This window comes from Camelus ferus, chromosome 12 (genome assembly GCF_009834535.1).
Source record: "Camelus ferus isolate YT-003-E chromosome 12, BCGSAC_Cfer_1.0, whole genome shotgun sequence".
Classification (NCBI taxonomy): domain Eukaryota; kingdom Metazoa; phylum Chordata; class Mammalia; order Artiodactyla; family Camelidae; genus Camelus; species Camelus ferus.
In genome coordinates this window covers 56,242,024-56,268,422 of record NC_045707.1, presented here as the reverse complement: position 1 = coordinate 56,268,422, position 26,399 = coordinate 56,242,024, and the positions used below count along the sequence as shown (strand labels likewise).

Below are 26,399 nucleotides of genomic sequence, written 5' to 3'. Positions count from 1 at the left end.
TGTCTACGCTACTCTGAAGCTCTTTCAATTTTTTAAAAAGGTCTTTTATTTGTGGGCCATGAGTGAGTATGCGTGAGCTGTTACCTTCAATGAAATAAGCATTGTGTGATTGAAGATTAACTAAGGGAATGGATCCTGCTTCCATTAAAAGCAGCAAGATATTCCTGGAAAAGCTATGAAAATATGCTTTTCCATTAAGGAAAAGCACTTATCAATGCTGCCAGTCCTGGTAAAGAGCGTCTACTCTAATATAAAGCAGACATTTCTTATACACGAGGAGGGCATTAGGATTGATCACCGCATAACCAACTGCCAGGTGGGACTCCGACTTCTGGAAGGAACTATGTAGCTCCCACCAAATACAGATGACTGCAAAGCTTGGCATCCGTTCAAGGGGGCGGCCATAATTCTGATGAAAGGTCTGGGCCTAGAGATCCATTTGGAAAGGTTTGGAATTAAGATGATTTAGCCTAAAGAGAAGATTACTAAAGCATGGGTCCCTCACTGGTGGCTTGAAGTCTTATTTTGTTTGGCCCAGACGGCGTGTTTTCTGTGTTGGTTTGTTTATTTAGTATTTGAATTAATTGCTGAACTCTGAACTACTGGAAGATTGCACAACCAAAATCTTAACTGCTCTCATTTCTACACATCAGAGTAATCTAGAGATGATGGGCGGGTCCTTTGTGAATGGGGCACGCCCTCTCTGGCTGTATCCAGTGTCCCCCGTACATGACTGCTTCCTTACCCTGCAAATACTAGTTACCATCTCGCCTTACACAGCTGTTTCTCTGGGATGAAAAGGCTGTTTCCACCAGGCTCTTCCTAGGAAGAAAAGGAACTTGGTTTGAGAAGGCAGCGTTCCTCATTCAGTGATGTTCCCACCTGGCCCTGAGGATATTTGACCTTGTGACCCTGGGTAAAAAGGTGAGGTAATGTTCATCAGAGGGTAATGTCCCACTCAACTGACTTTCAAATTGGAATTGAGATCCGAATCCAAACATAGTGATTTTTACTTTTAAATTACTTTTACCTTATCTCTTGCAGTAATGGCTCAGTGCTTTTAAGCCTGGATCCTGCAGGTAGAATGCCTGGGTTCACATTTCCACTCTACTCCTTATAATAATGTGTCCTTAAGCAAGTTACTTACTTTCTCCAGGCCTCAGTTTCCTCAATTGTAACAGGAGGATAAAGATGATACCTATCTTAGATCACAGAGTTGTCGTAGGGATTCCATGAGTCAGTATATGGGACGCACTGGAAACAGGGCCTGGTGCTTGTAAGGTACCACAGAAGGATTAGCTGTTGCAGTAATGATTCACTTTCTGATGGTGCTGATTTATAATTTAGTCTGTGTGGCTCCCATCACCTCCTGGATTATAACTCATCCTGGTGTGTCAGCAGCCTTAGGTAAGTAGGCCATGGGGTCCAGCCTTAAGTGAATAGGCATGGGGCCCGGGCCAAAGTTCACAATAGCTTGCACCTGGTAAGGAGTAAATGTAGGCATGCGCCAGTTATGTAAGCCTTATGAACAAAGCAGTAAAGGTACGCGCATGCGCTAGTAGCATTATGTAAGCAGTATGAACAAAGAAATGAACAATGCACATGTGCGAGCAAAATAAATAAAAGCAGGACAAGTGTGCCATGCGGGCGGCACCATCTTGTTGAACTAGAAGAAAGTGCTGAGCGCCGGCACCGCCGCCACCCGCCGCTTGCGCGCCACCCGTTTGTGCTGCAATAAAGTGCTGTTTCTCTCCATGTCGGCTCCTTGCGCTGTCTGTTTCCCAACATGTCAGCTCCTTGCGCATTTTTCAGTTTGGGCAGCTCACCTCTTCGAATCCCCCTTCAGCCCCCCTCAGCTGACATGGTGTCTGGCCTGCACCCATACCTACCTCTTTGGGGTTGCACAGGCTCTAGAGTTTGGCAGTGTATTTGCATGTTGAACTCAGTAAATGATACAGTGAATAAAACACACTCAGAAATGACAGGAACCTGAGAGATCATCTAGTGCAGGAGTTGGCAGACTCTTTCTGTAGAGGGCCAGACTGTAAATATTTTGGCTTTGTGGCCATATGGTTTCTGTGGCAACTACTCAGCTCTGCTGTTGCGGCACCCCAGGTGTGGGGTGAATGGGTGTGGCCGTGTTCCAGTAACACTGCATTTATGGACACTGAAATTTTAAATTGCATTAAATTTTCACAAATCATGAAATATTATTATTCTTTTGATTGTTCTTCAACCATTTAAAAATGTAAAAACCAGTCTTAGCTCATGGGCCGTAAAAAACAGGTGGAAGGCTGAATTTGGCTGACCCCTGATCTAGTCCCAAGTCCTTTCACCCAGGAATTCCACCTGGGAATTTTTTGTTGAACTAGGAAGCTACCTGGGTCCCATTCCAAACCCACTAATGAAACTCTCTGGGCAGTGAGCAATGGAATCTTTACTGTGAACATGTGTGTAATCCCCACTGGTCAGGCTCTAGGACCACATTTGAGAAACTACCCAAGGCCTTCCAGTGAGGACTGAGACTCAGGATCTTCTGTACAGATCTAGAAATGACCTCTAAAGGTTGACTGCAACAAGCACCTCATTGCAAAAGTGAATGGGATAAGTCATGACCTAAATTGTTTAAATTTATTCCTTACATGTTGATTTTCAAAATCCCATGTCCACAAAGGTCATTATCTCCTTTTACTGTTTCGGAGGGATGTGATATCATCTTGGAATTACCCTAAAATAACTGCACATTAGAGAAATCTCATTTCATGTTTTTGTCAATGTAAGAACATGCAAAAATGTATTGACATGTTCTTGTTGGTGACAAAAATATAGTCCAAAAAAAAAACCTTAAATGGTCTGGTGAATAAAATCTGGTGTAGCTTACTTAAAATTTTACGCCACTATGTAAAGAACGTGTTTGAGCTACATGTACTGTCCTGGAGGAGGGATGTTAATCACACCAGTAATAAAGGAAGGAAGGAAGAAAGGAAAGAAAGGAAGAATGAAAGAAGGGAAGGAAGGAAGGAAGGAAGGAAGAAAAGGGGCAGGGCAAGGCAAAGACTAATGTGTACAATATCATTCCACTTTCACTAAAAATTCAAGTACACTGATGATATTAGTTACCTCAGGCAGATAAAAGACTAGAGGGGGAAGTGGTGAATGAAAGATTATTTAAATTTTCCTTTAAACATATCTTTATTGTTTAACTTTATAGGAATAATTTTAAAATAGAAAAAAATTTTGAATGCATATTGGAAACAAAAACTGTAATATCTTTCATAGTCTGGTTATTTGGGATGGGAATCCATTTCTCTGGTAAGGAGAAATCTGCTTCTGAGACTCACCAACTTGGGCAAAATGGAAAAATTTAATTTTTAATGTGAATCTGGCTGTGAAATCCCACAATTATCACCTTCGTTTCCTAACTCAAGCCAACAGTTCAGGAGAATCTTTGATGTGAAATTCCATGATACAAATCTCATCTAAAGTCAGGTAGAACCTTGACTTTGAACAAACCCCTGCTTCGACTAAACAAGTCTGAAGGAGGCAATCCATTCTACTTTCTGGTCTTTATTTTTAATACAGAGTATAATTTTAACAGGCGGCCTAAGGTTTGTTCCATTACAGAAAGTTTCTTAGAAAAGTAATCTGTCTAAGTAATTGCTACTTACACAACTCCTGGTAGACTTCCACTTTACCTTGGTATTTTTTTCAGCAGCAGATTTCTTAAGAATTGTGAAGCGCACTGTTACCAAATGCTCGTCTAAATTACTCTGTCTCATTTGGGCACAACTGTCATTTCCATATAATTACATTTGAGCATTAGATAGCTGATGCTTTCTGAAGTAAAGAGAGAAAAATAGATGAATTGGATAAATCTATGAAGTAGTTCCAAGTTAAATATATACTCAAGTTCAAAGTGAAAGCCACACACTAATAAATGCACAAGCAGAGATTTAAGGCAGGTCTGTGTAGGTATTTAACAAACATTTGTGTAGCACAGCACCAGGCACTGTTTTAGGCAGTTGATAAATGCATCAAATCCTCATAATAACTCAGAGGTAGGGACTTTGTACTATTCACAGGTGAGTTCACTCACCCAGAGGGAGGTTAAGTGAATGACAGAGCTAGAATTCAAAGCTAAGGGGTCAGACTCCAGAGGGCATGCACTGAAGCACCCCACTGGATGGTCTGTTCTATCCCAAAGGCTTTGCTGCCCTCCACCCTAGTCTGCTTAGCAAGGTGGACACACTCATGAGGACAGACATGGAATGAGCTGAGTGCTGGACTCAACAGCAGTGACTGTGTAGCGCTTGGAACTCGTCATTTTAAATGACTGAAAATCCAACCCAGTGCCTTCAGGGAAAACAAGAGAGGGAATTCATTGTATCATGCTGTGGACTGAATGTTGTCTCCTCCCCAAAGCCCGTATGTTGAAGCCCTGACCCCCCCCCCCCCCGGTGACCATATTTGCAAAGAGAGCTTATAATGAGAGAATTAAGGTCAAAGAGGTAGAGCTCTGATGTGGTAGGATTAGTGACCTTTGAATTAGACACCATATATCTTTCTCTCCTTCCCATCTCCCCCACTCTTCTTCTCTTCCTTCACTTTTTTTTTCTCCTCCTCTCTCTTCCTCTCTCTCTCACACACACAAGAGCATAGAGGCTGCCTGTAAACCAAGAGAAGAGGTCTTCGAGTAAAATCTACTTTGCTTGTATCTAGTTCTTGGACTTCCCAGCCTCCATAACTATAAGAAATAAGTTTATATTGCTTAAGGCCCCCAGTGTATGGTATTTTGTTATGGCAGCTCCAGCAGACTAAGACACACTGTGGCTCTGAAAAGTCCTAGGGCCAATCCAGTTCAGACACAGGTGGATTCAGGGTCTCAAGTAATGCCACACGATCCTCGCTCTAGCGCTCTTACTCTCTCACTCACTCTGTCCCTTTCACCCACTCTTGTTCTACTTTCCTCTGAATTGACTTCACACTCAGCTCAGCATCCTGTAGGTGCCCCTGCTCCCCAGGCTAACCTAGTGATTCTAGTGGCTGAGCCTAGTGAAATCCCAGGGAAAGAATGCATCTTTTCACCCACAGTTCTAACAAGAGTTGCAGTTCAGCCTTATTGAGCTAGTTTGGGTTGGTTACCTATCCCTGAACCAATCACCATGAATTGACTAAGCCTGGGTTACTTATCTCCCCCTAGAGCAGGCTGCCTGGGGTCAGCCCCTTCTGAGCTATTGGCTGTCAGTGGAGGAGCATGGTTCCCCAGAAGGAAATCAAGATGGCTGCACCGGGAGAGAGAGGGATACCAGGCCAGCAATGCCAGTAAGTCCGTCATGGTGTTATTGACCTTCTCCTAGACCACTAACCCCCAGAGGCTGTGTATTGAAGTGACTTGGGAACAGTGTAAGAGTGAGATGCTAGAGGCTTACCCTCAGAGGTTCTGATTAGGCGCTTTGTTCAGAAGTCTACCAAGGTTGCAGGGACCCAGGGACTCCAGTCTGAGATGCTTTTCTTTTTCGTTTTGTAACTTAGTTCTGAGATTCAGATTTTTCAGGTGCAAGTTACTGGAAACTAACAAAAATGTGACATGTGATTAAATATGTATTCGGTCTCCTCCCCGTTTCTGGCACAGAGCCCCTAAAAATCTTGAATTTCCTAGTGATAAGAGTGATGTGTGTCTTAACATTCCTAACAGCCACCTTTCAACCACACCTGAGTTTACGTTAGTAAGGGAACTTTTGTCAGCACTTAAATGGTGCTTGTTGCCAGGGGAACCAGCTCTGTGATTAGAGGGTTCGAATTTTTAATCCTACCCCACCTCTAGAGAGAGGAGCTGGGTTGGAGGTTGAATCAATCACCAGTGGCCAATGATTCAATTAATCATGCAACTATAATAAAGCCGTCATAAAAACCGAAAAGGACGGGATTCAGAGAACTTCCAGGTTGGTGAACACTTGGAGGTTTGGGGAAAGTGGTGCACTGGGAGAGGGCACGGAAGCTCTACGACGCTTCCCTGCACCTTGCCCTCCACTCTCTTCTATCTGACTGTTCCTGAATTATACCCTTTATAATAAACAGGTAATCTAACGAGTAAATTGTTTCCCTGAGTTCTGTGAGTTGCTCTAGCAAATTAATTGAACCCAGCCAGGGGGTGTTGTTGGAACCTCCAATCTATAGCTGGTTGCTCAGAAGCACAGGTAACAACGGGGGCTTGTGATTGGCATCTGCTGTGGGAAGAGCATCTTGTGAGATTGAGCCCTTAATCTGTGCGCTCTGGTGCTATTCTCTAGGGAGTGTCAGAACTGAGTTGAACTGTAGGACTCGCAGCTGATGTTGGAGAATTGCTTGTTGGTAGTGTGGAAACACCTGTGCACACACATTAGCACTGGTGACTAGGAGTTTTAGGGACTCCCAGCTCAGCTACTTTTGAATATTTGTGTCAAATACTCCTAAGATGTAGCTATGTACCAAAAATGACATTCCTTTCCCTAAAAACTATCAAGTGAAAGAAATAAATTTGTCCTTTGAGAAACAAATTACAAGCTACACAGTCAATGGATTAGAGCATAAATATGCAAAGCAAACTAAAGGAGCCAGGATGGAGCTTAAGTCCAGCAGGACAGCAAGCATGCAATGCATTCTTTTTATTTTATTTGTGTGACAACATGTATATGTGGGGCTGAAAATGCTCACTTCCAATAGGATAAGAACTACTGTGTATTTTTATAACATCCACCTGCAACTTTCTCCTCCAAGTATTGATCACTGCTAAATTTGCTCATTTTAACTGCCACTGATATCATATTTCTTTATTTCTGGGTTTTGTTTTGTTGCCTGCGTGAGAAATAAACATGGGAACAAAATCTAAACGAAACCGACAGCCGAGTAAGAAAGAGGAAAGAATACAGAGTGTGCGAAGGCTGTGAGGCCCCTTTCTGCTGAATTTCCTAGCTGAAGAAGCAGCCTGGACATTCAGAAAAAAACAAAACAAAACAAAATTGAATCTCATTTGGGATAGCAGTTGTTCCGTTTGCAGGAGTGCCTAAATATGTATGAATGTGTGTATTCACAGAGGTGTTAAATCTTGCTCTGAAATTGTTGGGGAAAGAAACGGAAATAAGCATTTAAGTAGTAATGGGGAAAGAGTTGGCGATATTCTCGTAGCTGTAAGCAACAGTAAATAGTTCAGGCCTGACATTTAAGCAGAAATGGAGTTTGTTAAATGAGTAAAGTTTAGCTCATAGAAGCACTGTAAAGCCAGAAAACCAGGCTTAGAATGTGGGCAGAAACAAGGTCAGAATTGAGCCAAAATCCTGCTACAAGCCAGTGCGATGAGATCACCACTGCTGCCTGCATGGGAATTGGATCGTGCAGTTGGCTGGCTCAGCCCTGCACACTGGGTGTCTTTGCCACATGCGTTTCATGGCTTGTTTTTTTGTTTTTTAATTGAAGTATAGTCGATTTACAATATTGTTAATTTCTAGTGTACTTATAGCCTGTTATACAACATAGTCAAAACAGTGACTTCATGAACAGCGACTCCCTTATATAAAGTTAATTGTAACCCAGTAGTATTTAAATTATCTTAAAAATGTGCATTTTATCAACATCTACTAAAAATGAAAATGGTTACATTTTACCACCCAGGTATGTTCATTGGAAAATAATTATCCTTCTCAATTTTTTAAAATCAGTGTCTTAAGTGCAGATTTATAGGATGCTTATAACCTATCACATGGCCAAAGCTGGGAGAGAGAAAAAATAATTTCTAAAAAACCAGTCTGAATCAGAAAAGAGATTCCAGATATTTGCAGAAGCCTAGAAAACTAGGGTAAAATCGATAGAATGGAGTATAACAAGGGCACTTTTTTTCCCCTTCACTTTTTAATAACCAACCGTATGAGTACAGAATAAAGAGGACCTGACTTGTCGGGATATTTCCTATGCAAATACCTGGAGAAGTTTGAGTTGCCCACGAACCTAATATGCATGTTATATGATGGCAGAAGTAACTCTGCCATTAGGTTACATCCAGGACCAGTCTTCAAGGCAGGAGGAGGGAAACTGACCAACAGGAAAACCTGCAGAGGAGGGAGATCAAGACAAGGATGCTACGTTGTATGCAAAAGAGTTGAAGAAAACAGTAACATTCAGGCTGAAAATAAAGAATAAGGGAAGATGTAACTGTCTTCCAATATGTGGAAGAGAGAAAAAAACCTTGAAACTACAAAATTTCAGCTAAACATGATCTGTATTCCTTAAGTGGATAACACATGAACAAACGGATAGAAATTACACGACTATGGATTTTGTTTTGTTGTAAGAACAAACTTTCTAACGTCTGTAGGTTTCTAATTGGCAGTTTAACTGGGTGGTGAGCTCCTTAATCCTGGAAGTCATGATGACTCTCCTATTATGCTATTGGGTGAGAGATTTCAAATATTTAAACTTTTCTTCTTAATCTTTTGAATTCAAAATGTTAACTTTTCAGATAAAACCAGTTTTCAGAGCAACAAAAAAAAATACTAGTCGTTTGGTGAACATACTATATTTAAGGTTCTTTACCTAACTGATTGTAATCAAACCCCACAGATGTAATTACAGAATAACCTGCTTTTGTCCCTTTCCCTCCTTTTAGTCCTGCTGAGTGGGGCTGCCCCCTTCCCTGTTTGGATGCCATCTTGAGCCAGCCTATGACTTTACAAGTTACATTTAGTTAAGAGTCCTACAGTCACTTCAAGTCACAAACACAACCTAGCTTATAATTTAAAACATCCATCATTGTGTTATAATCAAAAGTTTAAACTTGATTTAAAGTGAAAACTCTCCTGCCTCCACATCCACATGGGTCCATCTGCCTTTGGTTGGCTACTTGGAGAGCAAGAAGGCTCATGGAAGGAGAAATTAGGGGCTGAGGAAACGTTTTCCCCATCAGGTACTTTGTAAGGTACTGCATGTCCTCTGGAGGTTGTGGGGGTGCGGGCTGGCGCTGACATGTACTCTCACGGGACCCTTTCAGTCTCCCTCCGCTGCAACTCACGTATCTTGGGCTGGGCGCCTCCAGCCTGGTCTTCAGCCCTGCCCCAGCAAGGTAGTCCTATGTACCCGCCGTCTCCTCTCCCAGGCAGACCGTGTACTCCAGTGGGATCCCTTGTACAACAGCCGCAGGCCGACATCACAGCCATAGTCTCCACAGCTTGTCTCCAGGGTCCACCTCTTTAACTTGCCGGGGGTAGGTGCCGTTACTTCCCCGGGGAAGCTCGCTGCTCTGTTGTCCTCAGCTGTTCTCACTTTCTCAAGCCTAAGGGGGTCCATGGGGCTCAGGAACACCCAGCACATTCTCTGAGAGGCTCCATGGAAGCCCCTCCCACCAGGCCTGGCTTTGGGAGGCCGAACCACTGCACCCCTCTCCAGGGAGGCGAATGAGAATGCAGCTCTCACCTAAAAAAGTCTCCTGCCAAATCCTCTCCAAATCCCAGCCCGCCCTTCTGGCTTTTCCATTTTGGTGCTCTAAGTAAAGGACCCACAAGGAAAGGGCTCATAATCTTAATGGACTCAAGTATTTTCTTAATAGTTTTCATCTTTTGAAGGTCTCATATCTGATAGCTACCATACCTTGGTGCCCTGGTCAAAAATTTCAGTTGAACCTCTGTATTTTCCTCAGTCGCCTCAACAAACCCATCTAAGCCTCAATTTCCACATTTTATGGGTAGGAAAAACTGAGGCCCAGAGAGATTAAATCATTTGTCCAGACCATGATCATACAGCTTGTAAACGGTGAGACTGGATATAAATCCGGAATCTGTTATCCACACATGCACCATCCTGTGTGGGTCAGCTGGTTTTGTTATAGAGACCAATCAGCCTAAGTATAATTTTCCTTATGGGAGCAGGGGGACGAGGGTTGTTGCTGCTGAGCAGTTGGAACCCAACATAAATTGCCAATCATCGTATTTCAGTCATTGGCTACTCAAAAGCTCTCCTTTGTGGACCAATACATTCTGATGCTTGCAGCCAGGGAGAGCTGCATGTATGTGCTATTCAGCCAATTTAGCTGTTGTATCTATATGACAAAGGATCACAGTCAACATTTATTGAGCACGCACTTTGTGCACTTGCCTAGATTCTTGCATTCTTTCCTCATAACACCAAGGTAGGAGTTTTCGCATTTTACAGGTGAAGAAAGAAGCCCAAGAAAATGCCCTGGGAGAAAACACTGAAGACAAAAGACCAGGCTTCTTGTTCCTATCCCAGCTCTTACTAGTACTCTGGGTTGGCTGATCCAATTCCACAGCTCTTTAGGGCCGTATTTCTCCTCATCTACCAAATGGAAAGAATGGCATCTATCCTAGTTGCTTTACAGGATCCTTGTGGGTTCAAATGAGACAATGGATGGGAACAAATTTGAAAACTCACCAAGTACTGTCCACATTTGGGAAATCATCACAACTGTGATTCCCATCCCGTGAAGGCAGCTGCTATAGGTAAACCTGCAGGTTTATTGTCTGCCCAGTGTCACATGCCGAGGATCACAGAGATGCTGTCCAGCGTGCAGGGCAGAAGAGATTGTGTCCGGAAAATCATGTAAACAGAAGGAAAGGAAATATAATTAAAACAAAACGAAACCAAAACCTCAAAAATAGTGTTGCATGCCTGAGACACGGCCATGCTGAGAAACCTTTGGGATACTTTCGTTACTCTTGAGAACTATTACAAGGCTTGAAAATGAGAGCCAGGTGGAGGAAACCAGAGTGAGGCCACAACAGACGAGCAGAGAGACAAAAGAAGCCCAAACTCACACGTTTGGGGAGGGTGAGTGTAACAGTGCAGAAAAGTATTTTTAAATCCACTCAAAAACTGACCAGAGATTCTAGGATATGACTGGATGTTTGCAAAACACAACAGCTGTTGCATTCCACAGTCTAGAAGAGAAATAATGGAAACTTAGTTTCCTCTTTTCCAACAAGACATAACAAAAGCAGAGCTGATGTAATTAATGAAAAAAAGATGGCCATTTGAAACAGTAAAGGCACCGAACAACAGAGTGGAATGGAAATGAGGCCCACATTCCGGGACAATTCATTGTTTATCTGCTCTTCTTTTTATGCACGCTGTGTTCTGCTAATACTCCTCTCTCCAGGGAGACAACCAAACCAGGTTGGTTAGCGATACAAGTATGAGTAGTTAGATGCCATTATAAGCAGTGAGTGGATGGAGTTATTCCTTGAATATCAATTAGCATAGTCCATCCAACTTGAAGACTCTTACAATTGAATACTTCAACTTAATGGATCTGTTTTCAAATTCCCTTTAATGGCCCTTCTGTGACCATAATATCTACTTTTCCAGACATCCTAAGTAGAAACCATTATGGACAATGTATGTAAAATCCCCTAAGGACAGCATATGGAGGAGAGACGGTGGACTGCCAAATTTAGCAGCTCTGGAGAGAGTGTTTTTGAATTAAACTTGAGTCTACAGGGATTACACTTCATTTATGACTGGCAAAACATATCCTCCCAATTCTGAAAGATAAATCCCACTGATAAACATGTGGATTTCACAAGTGTTTCTCAAAAACCGTAAGACAAGAAAAAAATTCTTTTCACAAAATGCAAAGTTCTATAAGATTTTGGATTTATGGAAAGTCACAGGTTATTTTAGCCATGTTCTTACTGTTAAGTAGGGGATTTTGTGAGTGCTGTACCAACTCTGACCAGAGCAAACTTAGTTCAGAAGTTACATCCCAAGTTCAGATGTTAGGGTATGATGACTGTTTTGAAAACATTCAAGGACTGACAAGGCAGTGATTACAGTCTTTGGTATTTTAAAGATGAGAAAAAAATAATTTCAAAGCATGGGGTGGGGAGAACCAGAGCATTGTCAACCTTTTTTTTTTTTTTTTTTTTGCCAAATCTGCTCAGTTTTAATTTTATTTTTATTAATTTTTATTTTATTCATTATCATTTTTTCATAAAGTGGATACTTGATAGCACAAACACAAAGTTTCAAGTGCATTTCTTTAAATTTAATGTGCTTTGCTTCATGAAAAATCATCTTGGTTTATCTTAGCGTTCTAATGTCATCATGGACCAGGGAAAATATTGCGGCAAACCAGAGCTGGTCTGCAGACCCACAATTGAAAACCACTAGCTTGAGTCACTTTGTTGAGCTAGTTTTCTACCCTAAGCAACCATTAAAACTTAATTCAAAAACTTCCAACATCTAACTAGAAAGCAAACTCCTGTAATTTAGGGCAAAGTGATTAAATCTTCTAATGAGTGTTTACATTTATAGGGGAATGGTGTTTTATTCTGTCCCCATTCAATAAATTCCTTAGAATACAGTTTTTTTGTAATTTCCAGTTTCAAGGACATGATATGGCTAGGATTTTACTCCTCTTTGAATAATTTCTAGCAAAATTGTTACCTTATCTTGAAACACTAGGAAACTTGTAACTTACATGCACAGAATACTCTTCATTCTTGCTTTCCTTTTTCCATCCTGAATAAGAAAGCTCTTTTACAGGTTAAATCTAATCATGAACTCCAAGAAACTACTAAGATTGCTTGTTTTTTGGCATTGTCTTGTGTTTGTAAGGAGCAGTCTTCTTGAGTATTAAAGTCTTAAAGGCCAGGGAAAGAGAGTATTTTTTCCCCTGTTACTCTAAAAGCCAACGTACATTGAAAATATAATCTACATAAACTAAGCCTAAAATTCTCAACCAAGTAATTCACACACCAACACTATTTTTTTTTTCCATAGTAAATTACTCTGAATCCTGTGAAGTAGGACTAGGGAGTGAAAGTGCTGATGAAGAGGCCTTCACTTTTTTACTGGTATCAGTAATTTTTTTTTTTAACACCAAGCTTGTCTTCCTTTTGTAATAAGTATAAATCTATCAAGAATTGTTTTTGAAGTTGGAAATATGTGTTGTACTGACTCTTTATAGCAACTCTGCTTTTATTCTCAAGTATAAGTAAAACACAGATGGGAGGTGGAGGTAAAAATCCAAAACATATTGCTTGAACTAAAGAAATGATTGAATATAGAATTTGAAGCTGCATTAAAGCCAGCAGAGTTGTTATTTTTCTTAAACGTTTACTTTTCAATTCATGCTAGTAATTTTCCCTACGCATCATAAAGAACATCTGCTGGTTGCTGAATTTGTCCAAGTGACTTTGGCTACATCATCTGAGAACCAGCAGAGGGCGCCATCTACCACTTTCTAGCATTTTAAGGGGAGGAAGAAACTCCTGAACGTTTGATTTGTTAGTAAAAATGCACAAAGGGGTCAGAAGTTTTCAGTACGAAGCTTTCCTCTTGGAAGCTTTGCATAATTGAATCAATATTCAAGTTGGAGAAAAAAGTATAAATAAAAATAATGGATACAAGATGTTGGTGTTATAGAACTTCAAAAAAACAGAATTTCTTAGAAATTACATTAAAAATTCTTCCACTTGACTTAGTTAATACAAATCCTTCTTTATGTCAAAATGTTGGGACAAAAACGTCAAACAGTTATCAAATCATAGCATGCTAAAATCCATATATTTGTAAAATGTCTTTGTGGTATCTGTCTACCACTGTGTTTGGAACACTTAAAATCTCAAATGTTTTTGCCCAGCATATACTGTGACTTTCATTCTGTACATAAGATTTTTTTTTAATGTGTTTTCTCAACTAACAGTAAAATTTACCCTGTCGTAGAGTTAGTGTAACCAGTGACTATCACAGTTTACAAAGAATATTGAAACTTTATATGTAATTACTGCTGCTGGGTTTCCCAAAAATAGTTTCAAGTTTATCTTCTTTAAGGCGTGATTAATTTGTGAAGAAAAGACACTATGGCTTGGAGGCAGAATGTGTAGATATCTTGAAATAATAAAAGCTCAGCCCTTTAGAAGAGAGAATAAAGTTAAGCTTAGGAATTCTAGAATGAACAAATGGGTAGATATGATATATTAGGGGTATGCAACTCAAACTCAGAAAAATTTTCCTTATAGACAGAATTTTCTTACAGAAAAATGGCTGCTTCAGAAGTTAGTAAGCTTACTGTTGCTGGATTACTCAAGTGGATATTCACTTGGTGAGAATGTGTTAGAGATTTAATTTCTCAGATTTGGGTGAGAAGCTGTAATAAACTTCTAAAAAAGGCCAATTTAAATTATTTTAAAAACATTTTAAATTGGTAATAGTGTTATATTAAAATTGTATGATATTAGGATAATGCTAGCTGATGTGACAAATAAGTCTAAAAATGTTAGTGGCTTAAACATAACCATTTCTTTCAAACTCACATACTGGTCCAATGTTTATTGATGGCTTGTGGTGTACTTTCCTCTATATGGAGATTCAAGGATTCAGCTTCTGTCCATTTTGTGACTTCATCATCTCCTGGAGCCTTGAAATACTTCGCCTCCAGGCAGGAGAAGGGGAAAGAAAGAATAGGGAATGCTTAACTATCTTATCCTGGAGATGACACAGTTACTTCTGCTCATATTCCATTGGTGAGAATGAGTCATATGATTCCATATAGATCTAGAGAGAAAGGGAAGCACCAGCTTTGATGCACAGTTAGCTGTCTTTTCCACCATCCATCCCTCTGACCACTAAACATTTGTGTAGACCCTTCTTCTTATACGTTAAACAAATCATTACCTCTTCAAGGAAGTCAGCTCAGAGTTACATTCAGTAAATTAATCCAACTCAAAGTGCAGAAAATCTCAGAGATGTATAACCCTCTCCATTGGGTATAGATGTGACTCTTCATCGTCCATTGTGTATATTTGTTTCCTACAGTAGATTCCATCATTGGCCCAAATCTTGACCACTCCTTCTGTCTACATCCCTTGCCATGTGACTTTACAGTATCCACTCACAGTGGATGAAATGTTGCACCCACCCTTTGACTCTGAGCTCAGCCACATGACATGCTTTGACCAGTGAGATGGGAGCAGACAAGGAAGCAGAAGCTTGCCTTGTACTATGAACTTGAGAAGATGCTCAAGAGTAATCTACATAAGGATGAGAGACGCATGAACAGAGCTCATTGCCCCAGTCAAGGTACCCTAGGTTAGCTGACAGCTACCCAAGCTTCAGATACACATGAGTGAGATGAGCCAAGACAGAGCCACCCTGCTAGACCTCAGCTGATCCTAGACACATGAGCAATGACTATTTAATGCTGTATGATGTTTAGGTTTTTGTCATTGTTTGTTGTGCTAATAGATAACTGAAACCTTTCCCAAATAGACTTGGAACACTTAATGGACAGAAAGTTACTTGTCTTGATTTTCTGTTTGTAGTATAGATAATATCTATTACCATGCCCTTCAAATTGGAATTCAAATTTTTGTTGAGCTCAATTTAATATTTTACAAGATTTACCTAGAGAATATGCTTTAAATAATGTCAAACACAAGCATAAATCACTTTTTATATAGTTATAGCACTTTTTTCAAATCACTTTCAGATCTCCTTTCATTTGATTTTCATAGCAACCCTGATGAAAGGTAAAACAGATATTAATTTTGTATTACTACATCTCAGTGACTGAGTGACTTGCTCTAATGATAACTAATGACAGAACTAGACCAAATACATTGGAATCCACCTCTTCTGGCTCCCAAAATCTGTTCACAATGCTGAATAGGCCTCGGTAGAGAATGATGGACACACATAAATTTTTTCATTGTTGTTCTATGATAAACGTGGTCACAACATTCTTGCCGTATCAGTGGGTATTTTCAAGGGGAAGCTTTCTTCCTTCAGAAATCTCTGATCCCAGCTTATGCCTTTTCTCTCTAATGGAATGCTTACAACAATATTTTCTACCCCAGTTAGAGAAGTTGAAGAACTAACTGATCAGTAAACAAGAATTGAATGCAAAGGAATTTCGGCCTTTAGCAGAGATTCTCAACCTCAGCACGATGGACATTGTGGGTTAGATAATTCTTTGTTGAGGGAGCGGGGAGGTGGGGGCTGTCCTGTTTGCTATAGAATATTTAGCAGACTCCCTGCCCTGTACCTAGTATATGCCAGTAGCATTCCCCCCAAGTCGTGACAGCCAAAAATGTCTCCAGACACGGCCAAATTCCCCCTCCCCCATTTGGAAACACAGGTCTACAGACTAAATGCAACCAGGGTTTTACAAGCGTCAGATTCCTTGAGCATGAGAGTTGACATCTAAGGGATGAGTTTATGCAACCTTTTCATTGTATAAGGGAAGTGACTACACCCAAGGGTGATTATGCGAGGCCACGAGGCTGCTTAAGGCCATGTCTCTTGACACACAATTAAATCATTTCATATGCTCTGTATCTGCTCCCTTTTACTCTGCAGAGGCAGTTCTGGGATTTCAAACAGCCCATTCAACTTCTAATTCCTTGTTCTGGGTCCAGATCGTGATTTATTAGCCTTCCTTTGGGTTTCTATACGCACTTGATCCTACTCAGACAAGGCCACAGGTCTCTTTTCAGCTGGCTTCTCTACCATTCTAACTCACTCACACACTTGACCATGTTTGCCGTCCACCTAGGCCAGACCCAGGTGACAGTATTTCTTTTTTTGTCTCTTCTTTTCAATCTGTATTTTTAGGTCCAGCTCTCCAGCTGTTCCCAAGATGTTGATTTTTTTTGACTGACCTTAGATATTTTCTTCTTTTTGTTCTCTTCTTCTTTTAGGCCTTGTTTGAAAATATCCTTTACCACTTCACAATTCTAGACCCTTGGGTATCAACTGTCTCAAGGCAAGATCTCCTCCAGCCAAGAGCACCTTTTCAACACAAAATCTGCATATCTCCTTTTCATTACCATCCTCCCAAACCCCCGTCAGGTGTTCATGAGGCATATTTTCATCTTGAAAAAACAAGTTATCAATTTGTCCTTGGACTTCTCCATTGTTTTCTCTTTGAAACACCTGTCTGTCTGTAGTATTTCAGACCCTGACCTTTTGCCCTCACTCCCCACCTGGAGTAGCCAGTCTTTTTCATCCTTACTTTGGGGTACAGGATGTATTTTGCATCCTTGTACCTTCTTTGAAACACGGAAGTGAGCAAAACAAAATAGCTGTCTATTAAGCATGGATTAACCCATGCAGTCCTTTGGGAATGCTGTTGCATGTAATGGGTGGAAAATAATTATTTGATAAGGGAGCTAAGCTACAGTGAAAAGTCCATCATTAGAAAGTTTGTGATTAGAGTATTCAAAGAGAAAAATGTCATCTATTTATATTCAGGGAATTGACTCCTTTCATTTTAGCCTATCCAGAACATAATCTGCTTTCAGATGATTGTTTATTAACTTGTTATAAGAAGTTGCTATAACGTGGAGTAAAGAGAAAAGCTAGCATCCACGGAGTCCTCAGGGAAAAAGCACTGGGAAACTGTCCACTCTGATTGCTTCCTTTAGGAGTGGTTATTCATTTGCTTTTAAAATTATCTTGACTTATTTTAAGTAAAATAGGAGAAAGGAGGGAGAGATCTGGGAATGGAAGAGGCTCAGAAATCTCTGTTGAGACCTTTAGTTGTGGCAAATAAAAACAGCAAAGATTTAGCAGTGAGGATGCAATTTGATTCTGCCATAAATACAGGTGCTGAACACCTTCTGCTTCAGAAGGAACCTAAAAAAAGAAGCTGAATCCAAGAACTATACACATAAGGCAGAAGTATATAGGTGTATAGAGTTCAGAATGTCCCATCGCTGTGCATTATATATTAATAAATATCACTTGGAAAACTTAAAGTGCTAGTTCTCAGCTCTGATTTCAAGCTATATACTTCATATGGTTTTTTTGATTTCAGGAAAAGTAATTTCCAAGCTTGAGGAGATACTTTTGGCTTGTTGTCTGGGTTGGAAAGGGAGAGTTTTTATACTTACCATATAAGCAAATAATTTTTAACGAAAACCGCTTTCTTAAAATGTGCTTATAGCTGTATGTTTTTAAGATGGTTACTAATGGGTATTTTATTTTAAGTAGACTCTGCGCCGGGAACTAGGAAGCCACACAGTGTAAAGGAAAGTTGACAGTGATCAAGTAAATTTAGCCAGTGGTTATGTATAACTTTAGTTGCTCTGGTTTCCCTGTGTTCCTCTTAATGTTTTATGAAAACATGATGGTTAAATAGTATAATTCAATTTCCATTTTGGATTTATCTGTGAGTATTGGTGAGAAGAGACATGGAGAAACCAGAACTGGCCTCTGATTCCTTTTTCTCAGTGGCCGTGAGACGGCAGGAGGGTACGTCAGTTACCCAGTGCCACTATACTGCTGCATTAAAAATGAACACAGCACTTTGGAAAAACACATGACAATAAACACTTATTTTTTCCTAGGAGGAAACTGCTTGGCTGGTATACTGCTGGGCTGGGCTCAGCTAACCTGAACTGTATTTTTTTTTAATTTTATTTACTCATTTTTATTATTGGGGGGGGTAATTAGGTTTATTTATTTATTTATGTTTAACTGGAGTACTGGGGATTGAACCCAGGACCTCATGCATGCTAAGCATGCAATCTACCACTTGCACTATACCCTCCCTCTTTGGACTGGTCTGGTTTTTGTGTCTGCAGCCAGCTAAGGGCTGGCTGTTCTAGAATGGCCTCAGCAGGAGTAGCTCTGCTCACCTCCAAGGTGTTCTCGCTTCCCTTTAGCAGGCTTACAGGGCTTGTTCTCACCATGGTGGCATGAATCCAAGAGAGCAAGCAGAAGCATGCAAGGCCCCTTGAGGCCTAGGCTCAGAACTCAAATTACTTGGCTTATGCCAGTGTTCTTATAAACAAAGCAAGTCACAAGGCTAGCCCAAAGCTAAGTCTGGGAGACAGACTCCAGGTCTTCATGGAAGGAACTAGAAAGTCGCATCTCAAACTGGGTGGACATGTTTTTGCCTCCTTTGTCATAGATTAGTTGACCATAAGTGTGTAGTTTTATTTCTGGGCTTCCTATCCTGTTCCATTGATCTATGTGTCTGTTTTTGTGCCAGTACTACATTGTTTTGATTATTGTAGCTGTGTAGTATAGTCTGAAGTCAGGGAGTGTGATTCCTCCAGCTGCTTTCTTCTTTCTCAAGATTGTTTTGGCTATTCAGGGTCTTTTGTGTTTCCATACACATTTTAAAAGTGTTTTATTCAAGTTCTGTGAAAAATGCCACTGGTAATTTGATAGAGATTGAATTGAATCTGTAGAAAAGACAGTCTCTTCAACAAGTGGTTATGGGAGAACTGGACAGCCACATGTACAAGAATGAAATTAAAACATTCTCTAACACTATATACAAAAGTAAACTTAAAATGGATTAAAGACCTAAACATAAGACCGGATACGATAAAACTCCTAGAAGAAACCATAGGCAGAAGTCCCAGCTATTTTTTTTGAATCCATCTCCTAGGGTAATGGAAATAAAAACTAAAATAAACAAATGGGACCTAATTAAAATTAAAAGCTTTTGCACAGTAAACAAAACAAAAAGACAACCTATAGACTAGGAGAAAATATTTGCAAATGATATGACTGACAAAGGCTTAACTTCCAGAATGTACAAACAGCTCATACTGCTCAACATAAAAAATGTTTTTAAAGTAAAAAAAGAATTAAAGAAAAATGGACAGAAGACCTAGACAGTTCTCCAAAGAAGACATACAGATGGCCAACAGGCACATGAAAAGATGTTCCTTATCACTAATTACTAGAGAAATGCAAATCAAAACTACAGTGAGGTATCACCTCACACCATTCAGAATGGCCATCATTAAACAGTCCATGAATAATAAATGCTGCAGAAGGTGTGAAGAAAAAGGAACCCTCCTACACTGTTGGTGGAAATGTAAATTGGTGCAGCCACTATACAGAACAATATGGAGTTTCTTTAAAAAACTAAAAATAGAGTTACCATATGATCCATCAATCTCACTCTTGGACATATATCATGAGAAAACTCTAATTTGAAAAGATACATGTACCCCCAATGTTCGTAGCAGAACAACTTAGAATAGCCAAAACATGGAAGCAACCTAAATGCCCACTGACAGATGAATGGATACAGGAAATGTGGTATATAGATTTATATCTATATAAAATGGAGTATTATTCAGCTATTAAAATGAATGAAATAATGCCATTTGCTACATGGATGGACCTAGAGATTATCATATTAAGTGAAGTAAGTCAGATAGAGAAAGACAAGTAAATGATATCACTTATATTTGTTATCAAAAAAAGTGATGCAAATGAACTTATTTACAAAACAGAAATAGACTCACAGACATAGAAAACAAACCTGGTTACCAAAGGGGAAAGCAGGGGGTGGGGAGAAGGATAAATTAGGAGTTTGAGATTAATGTAAACACACTACTGTATATAAAAATAGATAAACAAGGTCCTACTGTATAGCACAGGGAGCTATATTCAATATCTTGTAATAACCTATAAGGGAAAAGAATCTGAAAAAGAATCTATATATGTATAACTGAATCACTTTGCTGTACACCTGAAACTAACAGAACATTGTAAATTAACTATACTTCAATTTAAAAGAATGGTTTAAAAAAACTGGCAGGGCATAAAGAGGGGTAGAAATTGAGACATTTTTGCAGTAAATCCATTGCATAGGACAACAACCCTGGTAGAAGTGGAAACTGAGGGGGTTATAGCTCAAGAGCTGTGGTTCCCACAGCAAGCACCCTGCTTTTGTGTAGGTTGTGTTTTTATCAAGGTAGATTAGATGCCATCTTATTTTTGGCACTATCACTGCTGACACTATGTTACACTGTAAAGCACAGTGGAAAAAATCAGATAAACCAGTTCAAGTTTTTGGTATATTTTAGTCATTCAGAACTTGATTTATCTAAAGCAAATTTCTTCACTACCACTAACCTAATATTGTGAGTCTCGTCTTTAATTTTTTCTGTGTACATAAGCGAGGGCTTGTTTTTGTCCTTCAATCTTTTCGTAGAGATTGTAATTAATGTCCCTCTTATACTTATATGTGTGCATGTATTTCCATCATGACTAATTCCCCTTGGTGTGAGAATCTCTTTCTCCCCGCCCCATCTCTTAAGCATACGTTCGTCCTCCTCACAATAGCAGCACTTTGATTTTTCTACAGGGTATTACCCCTCTTCCTTTTCATGACGGCTGCTTATGGCTGTCAGGATACAAGAAACATAACTCAAACTAGGCCAGTTGCCCCTCTGCCCAGGGAACTGTAATACTTGGTTCCTTGGCTTCTCCTTTAATTCTATGAATTACTTCAAATCTTTCCAAGAAATTTCCTTTTGCAACTTATCCAGAAGTATTTTCTGTTCCTTACAACCAAAGAACACTGAAAGATGAATTCCTTTAATTTTACCACATGTCCACCTTTCCTTACCTATAAAAACGTACAGAGTGTATTGCTATCACTCCAAGTTCTTATCTAAGGAGTGTAACTTAGGTATTTTTACCTAAAAAGAAAAAAAAGCTGAAAAGTATTGACTATTTAGATGGATGAGCAGTCATAGGAGGTGTTGGAGTGGGGATTGTAGTGGCATGTATGGTGCCTGTTTATATTTGTGGACAGTGAAATGAAGCTAGACGTAGTAGGAAGGGTGCGATCTTTTGAAGCTGGACAGGTCAGGGTTCTAGTTAGAGCTAAGTAGCTGTAGCTACACGCTAAATTACAGTCTCACATCAGGTAAAGCATTCAGTTTCTTAACCATCAAAATGTGACTTTATCACAGTAATTCTACTGAGAATTAGAAATAATGTCTAAAGTAATTGAAGAGTTGACTTTACTCAGAGAACAGTGTGGCTTTTGTCCCTGCTCCTGGGAGCTAAACTCTAAACCCTGAGTTTCCCCATGCAGTAGAGGCATCTTTGTTATTCATGGTGGATGCCTCAGACCACACCTGATAGTTTATGGTGATGAGGTAATGAGATGACTCTGGGAGGGCCCCTAGATAGATTGTTTGCTAGTAAGATGACTCAGGATGGAGGCTGGCCACATGCAGACACCAACCATGTGATAGGAGGATTGAGGCTTTGAGTCATGGTTATCAGCCTGAACTCAGGGGAGGGGAAAGGAGTAGATATTGAGTATAACCACATGGGCAATACTTCAATCATACCTACATAATAAAATGTCAGTAAAAAAATCTGGAAACTGAGGCTCCAGTGAGCTTCCTGGGTTGGCAATACTTCATGCACGGATTACCACATCTTGGTGCAGGAAGGGTAAGGTGTCCCTGAGGACACAGAAGCTCTGCATTCAGTGCCCTCCCAATCCCAGATTCAGCTCTGTGCATCTCTTTCTTTGGCTAGTTTTGATTTGTATCCTTTGGCTATAATAAAACTGTAATTGCAAGTATAGCCTTTCCCTAAATTCTGTGAGTCGTTCTAGTGAATTATGGAAGCTGATGATAGTTTTGGGAAATCCCCAAACTTGCCATTGGTATCAAGTTTTGGACTGACTTGGCAATCTGGAAGATTGTGTTCTTCACCTTGAGTTTGGCTAATTCTGAATGGCATATTGTATTCAACCAAGTAAAATGAATGTTACCTCCTTGAAACTGAGAAAGGAAATCTGGTTTTCTTTTAGGCAACTGGGAATGGTAATTGGAAATTAATTGTATTTAAAATATGCAAATATGAGTATTATTCTCATAATTAAGTGTGCATATTATATATTATCATTGTTTTATTTTGGGAAATGTAAAACATTTTTAGGGAACTTCGTAAGTTCATATGTAATCTCTCAAGACCCTATCTTCCTTTTCCTAACTTCTTATATTCTTAAATCTGTTAATTCTACCAAAGGGATTTTCAGAAATACAACCCTTATATTTGGGAAAGGGCACCTTTGTTGGAATCTTTCTGAAACTTATAATAATAATGACCAGCATTGAAGAAGCCCCTGTCGTATGCCAGACACTGTACTCAGGACTTTCATACCTACGTATTCTAATCCTTATAACCTACCTGGAAGGTGTTTGTTAGCATTCCCTTTTTTAAGATGTCAATTATGGAACCCAAGAGAGACCATTATAAAATTCTGTTGATTAGGTGAAGCTAAGTTTAGTAGCCTTACTGCAGGAAGGGGCACACCACTCTGACAAGTCTTGGTACCATCTTGAAAGAGCAGGGAAGGGTATGTACAGGATATGGAATCTGAGATTAAGTGGTTGAATGTGATCTTTCCTATGAGGAAATTTATTGGGACTGGGCACAGTTTGTGACACAATAGTTCAAAATTAGAGGACACAGCATGATGAAGGTTTTAAAGGAGTCTTGATAGTAAAGTTTTCTATTAAGTAAGTTGTTTGCTCAGATGAATAATCTGTTGTTCTGTTAGAAGAACTGTTGGCCAGAATGAGCAAACTGTGCCCAGAAAAACTAATTTGCAAGATTTTCCTAAAACAAAAAGTGAAATTATATGTTAGTGTACATTCTTACCTTCCTGGACAAGAATTACCTGAAATAGTTGTCATACTAACACAGTTAGTCTCAATTTTCAAAAATGAGGAAATTTAATAATTTTCCAAGAACTACACCTAGAAATCAATAGGTCCAACATCCTAGCCTATTCCACAGCACCAGGCTTTCTTTCCAAATATCTTTATATATCCCTGAAAATAAGACTACTACTCCTAAGACTAAAAACTATTAAAAATAATTAAAGAAGACAATTTAGGTGATACAAACAAACTTTATTTAATACTTCATGAATGGACAGTCTCCACTAGGAAAACAGGGAGGCAGGAGAGAAAGCAGTAAGCTTTTAAAGAGGAAAGAATAAGGAACAAGCAAGAGGGGAAAAATGCGTAAGAAACAAGGATATCAGTAAAGAGCCCACAGTTAGCTTGGCATTTGGGTATTGGCTTGTTACCTATGTCAATGAAACATTAATCAGTTGATCTAAGAAAGAAATGGAAAATTTTATTGGAGCCAAATTTGAGGATTATAATCCAGGAAGAACATCTAAGAAAGCTCAGAGAACTGTTCTGCTGGTCAGAAATCAAGGCACAGTTATATACGGTTTTTGAGACAGAAGGCTGTACATCAGTCAAATGACGTATTATTGACAGTTTACATGATTCAGCTCTAAGCCATCCTGGCGGGTCATGTGAACCTTTAGAAGATCAAGAAGGAATGTTATCTTTTAAGGAGTTGTCTTGTTGCTGCTGGGTGAATGTTGCTCCTTATGGTTGAGCCAGTATGGCTGCTGATGGGAGATTTGCTCAATGCATGATGCAGATACACAATGCACTATGCAGGGAGAGAGGAGGCCAAAGGACAGAGAAGACTTTTTTATGTTTAAATTTTTTCTTGTCTTGCCATAAAATACGAATTTTGTTTCATGCCGAACTTAACTTGGGTCCACTTTCCAGATTTGCAGCAAAGCCAGTCTCCTGACACTGGGTCCTGGTGAAGGAAAGTATAGTGTTGATTGCGAGGTGACAACCAAGGAGAACTGGCAGCTCATGCTCAAGTCTCAAACTTTCTAATGGCTGTTAGGCAAGGGTTTTTAAAGACAGTGCTAGGGGAGAGGGTCTTCAGATGTGTGATCAGCTCGTGGACCTTTTTTGATTGGTTGGTGGTAAGGTAACAAAAAAGTCCAGGACGCTTGTGGTTAGCTTATAGTCATCATCCTCCCTTGCAGACAGGGGCTGGGGGGGTCTTAGTTTCTGCAGAGTCACTCAAAAATGTGTCAGATTGTTATCTTTATCCCTTCAGGGGGAACTAGGAGTCCTGTGGCTTCTATTTTTCTAATCATAACTGCTCGAGCCTGCTCTTTGCATCTCAGGGAAGGCTTAGGAGACTGAGGCCTTTTCTCTTCCTACAAACAAATGGAGGAGTGGGGTGACACAGATGGGTTTTTGTAGCTGGGAAGGCCCCACAAGGTCCTGATCGGTTTCAGTGCCCCATTTTCTTTGATACCCCTCAATCCTGAGGAGAACAGGGGCAGGACAAGAAAGGGAATAAAGTTTTGGATGGAGAGATTAATCACAAACTTAGCAGGACAACTCAGTTTTAAGGGGCTCAGTTTCAGGCTGACTGTGTTTCTGGTCATGTGGAACATTTACAAGAACATAAAAGTTACCTAAAAATTTTTTTAAACCACTTAAAAAAAATGTTTTTAAAGGGAGGTGCTGGGAATTGAACCCAGGACCTCATGCATACTAAGCATGCACTTTACCACTGAGCTATTACCCTCCCCCCAAAAGTTTTATAAATTCTGATTTGCTGACATGGCACTTTGGCAGGAGCAGCTCCATCTTGGGCCTGGATGGTTTATTGCAACAGAACTAAGACTGCCTATGTCAATATGACTTTACTGGTTTTTTGTTTTTTTTTTTTTTTTTTTCTGGGAAGATAAGGCTATAAACCAGATTACTTCATTGCTTTGTAGAGGAGGAAAATTAATTTTCCTTCTATCCTTCACAGTTCTTGGCTGAGAATCCCCTTGTAATAAAAGTCAGATTAACAAGAGAAAAAACAATTTTTTTAATTATGTACACACATAAGGGAGCTCCACAAAGATACGAGACTTAAAACGTAGGCAGGCAACAGAGGCTTCTAGAGCAAAGGAAAGGGACAGCAAGTAGCGGACTGAGGCTTCAAAGGGGGCAGGGCTATTCACGGAAAGGTGGAGGGAGCAAATGTTAGATAAATAAAGGTTATTCTGCTTTCCAGGTAAGTCAGGTAAAAAAGATTCTCTCTGGTAATAGCTCTTTTCCAGGTATAGACCCCCTTCTCACATAAATTTCCTTTATAAATGGAGATTTTCCTTACAGAGCAGGGTAATTGCTACTCTGTTTTCAGGGCTTCTCCAGTGTCTGCAGTTTCTTAAAAATGATCAGTGCAAAATAATCATTATACTAAAGAGGCATATTTTGGTAGACATACATTCTGCTACTCTCCAGCTTACTTCAGGAACTTAAAGAAAATTCATTCAGAAAAATAAACTATTCCACCAGTTGCCTTCTTAGGACAAGAGATTGCTCATCTGGCCAGCGGCTTGCTGATGAAATAATCTTTTACTCATCAAAAATCACTTCAATATCCTCACCTGTCTATGACCACCAATCTTAAACTATTTGTATCATGAAATTTTCCCAATCCCAAGCAGATCCCTGCCTTGAAAGACCAGGATTAAACCAAGGGGCCCAGACTTTAACCCCCATAAATATCTGTCTCTGACCTCTTCCTTCAGAGTTCCTATTAAGACTTCATCGAGGTGATATACTAGCAGTATATTACTATAGTATAATGTAATAATACAATAACAATAGTAGTATAATAATATCATAATGACTCAATGTTGCTTTGTTATCCAGGTGGTTACCTAGGTTTTTTGAGAGAGTTGGCAGTTGACATCCTTCAGGATCTGACATATTGCCTTATGGGCAGAGGCTGTTTAAATA

The 26,399-nt window shown here is 39.8% G+C and overlaps 2 protein-coding genes across 9 annotated transcripts in view; both read left to right on the top strand.

The window, feature by feature from the left end:
- The window catches only part of TMTC2 (transmembrane O-mannosyltransferase targeting cadherins 2), a 481,539-nt gene that overhangs the window by 7,918 nt on the left and 447,222 nt on the right, over positions 1-26,399 (top strand). Inside the window, exon 1 of one of the 2 annotated variants that reach the window (XM_032493820.1) lies at positions 5,215-5,322. The exons of the other annotated variant lie outside the window; for it this stretch is intronic. Coding sequence (XP_032349711.1) covers positions 5,255-5,322 — 68 coding nt within the window. The 5' untranslated portion in view covers positions 5,215-5,254. Of the gene's footprint in view, positions 1-5,214; positions 5,323-26,399 lie in introns of those variants that run through there. 2 annotated transcript variants of the gene reach the window in all.
- Positions 1-26,399, top strand: part of METTL25 (methyltransferase like 25) — a 348,849-nt gene that overhangs the window by 83,862 nt on the left and 238,588 nt on the right. Inside the window, exon 13 of one of the 7 annotated variants that reach the window (XM_032493824.1) lies at positions 5,206-5,322. The exons of 5 other annotated variants lie outside the window; for them this stretch is intronic. The gene's annotated coding sequence lies outside the window, so the exon portion shown is untranslated. Of the gene's footprint in view, positions 1-5,200; positions 5,323-26,399 lie in introns of those variants that run through there. One more of the 7 variants, XM_032493823.1, reaches the window with a different exon arrangement.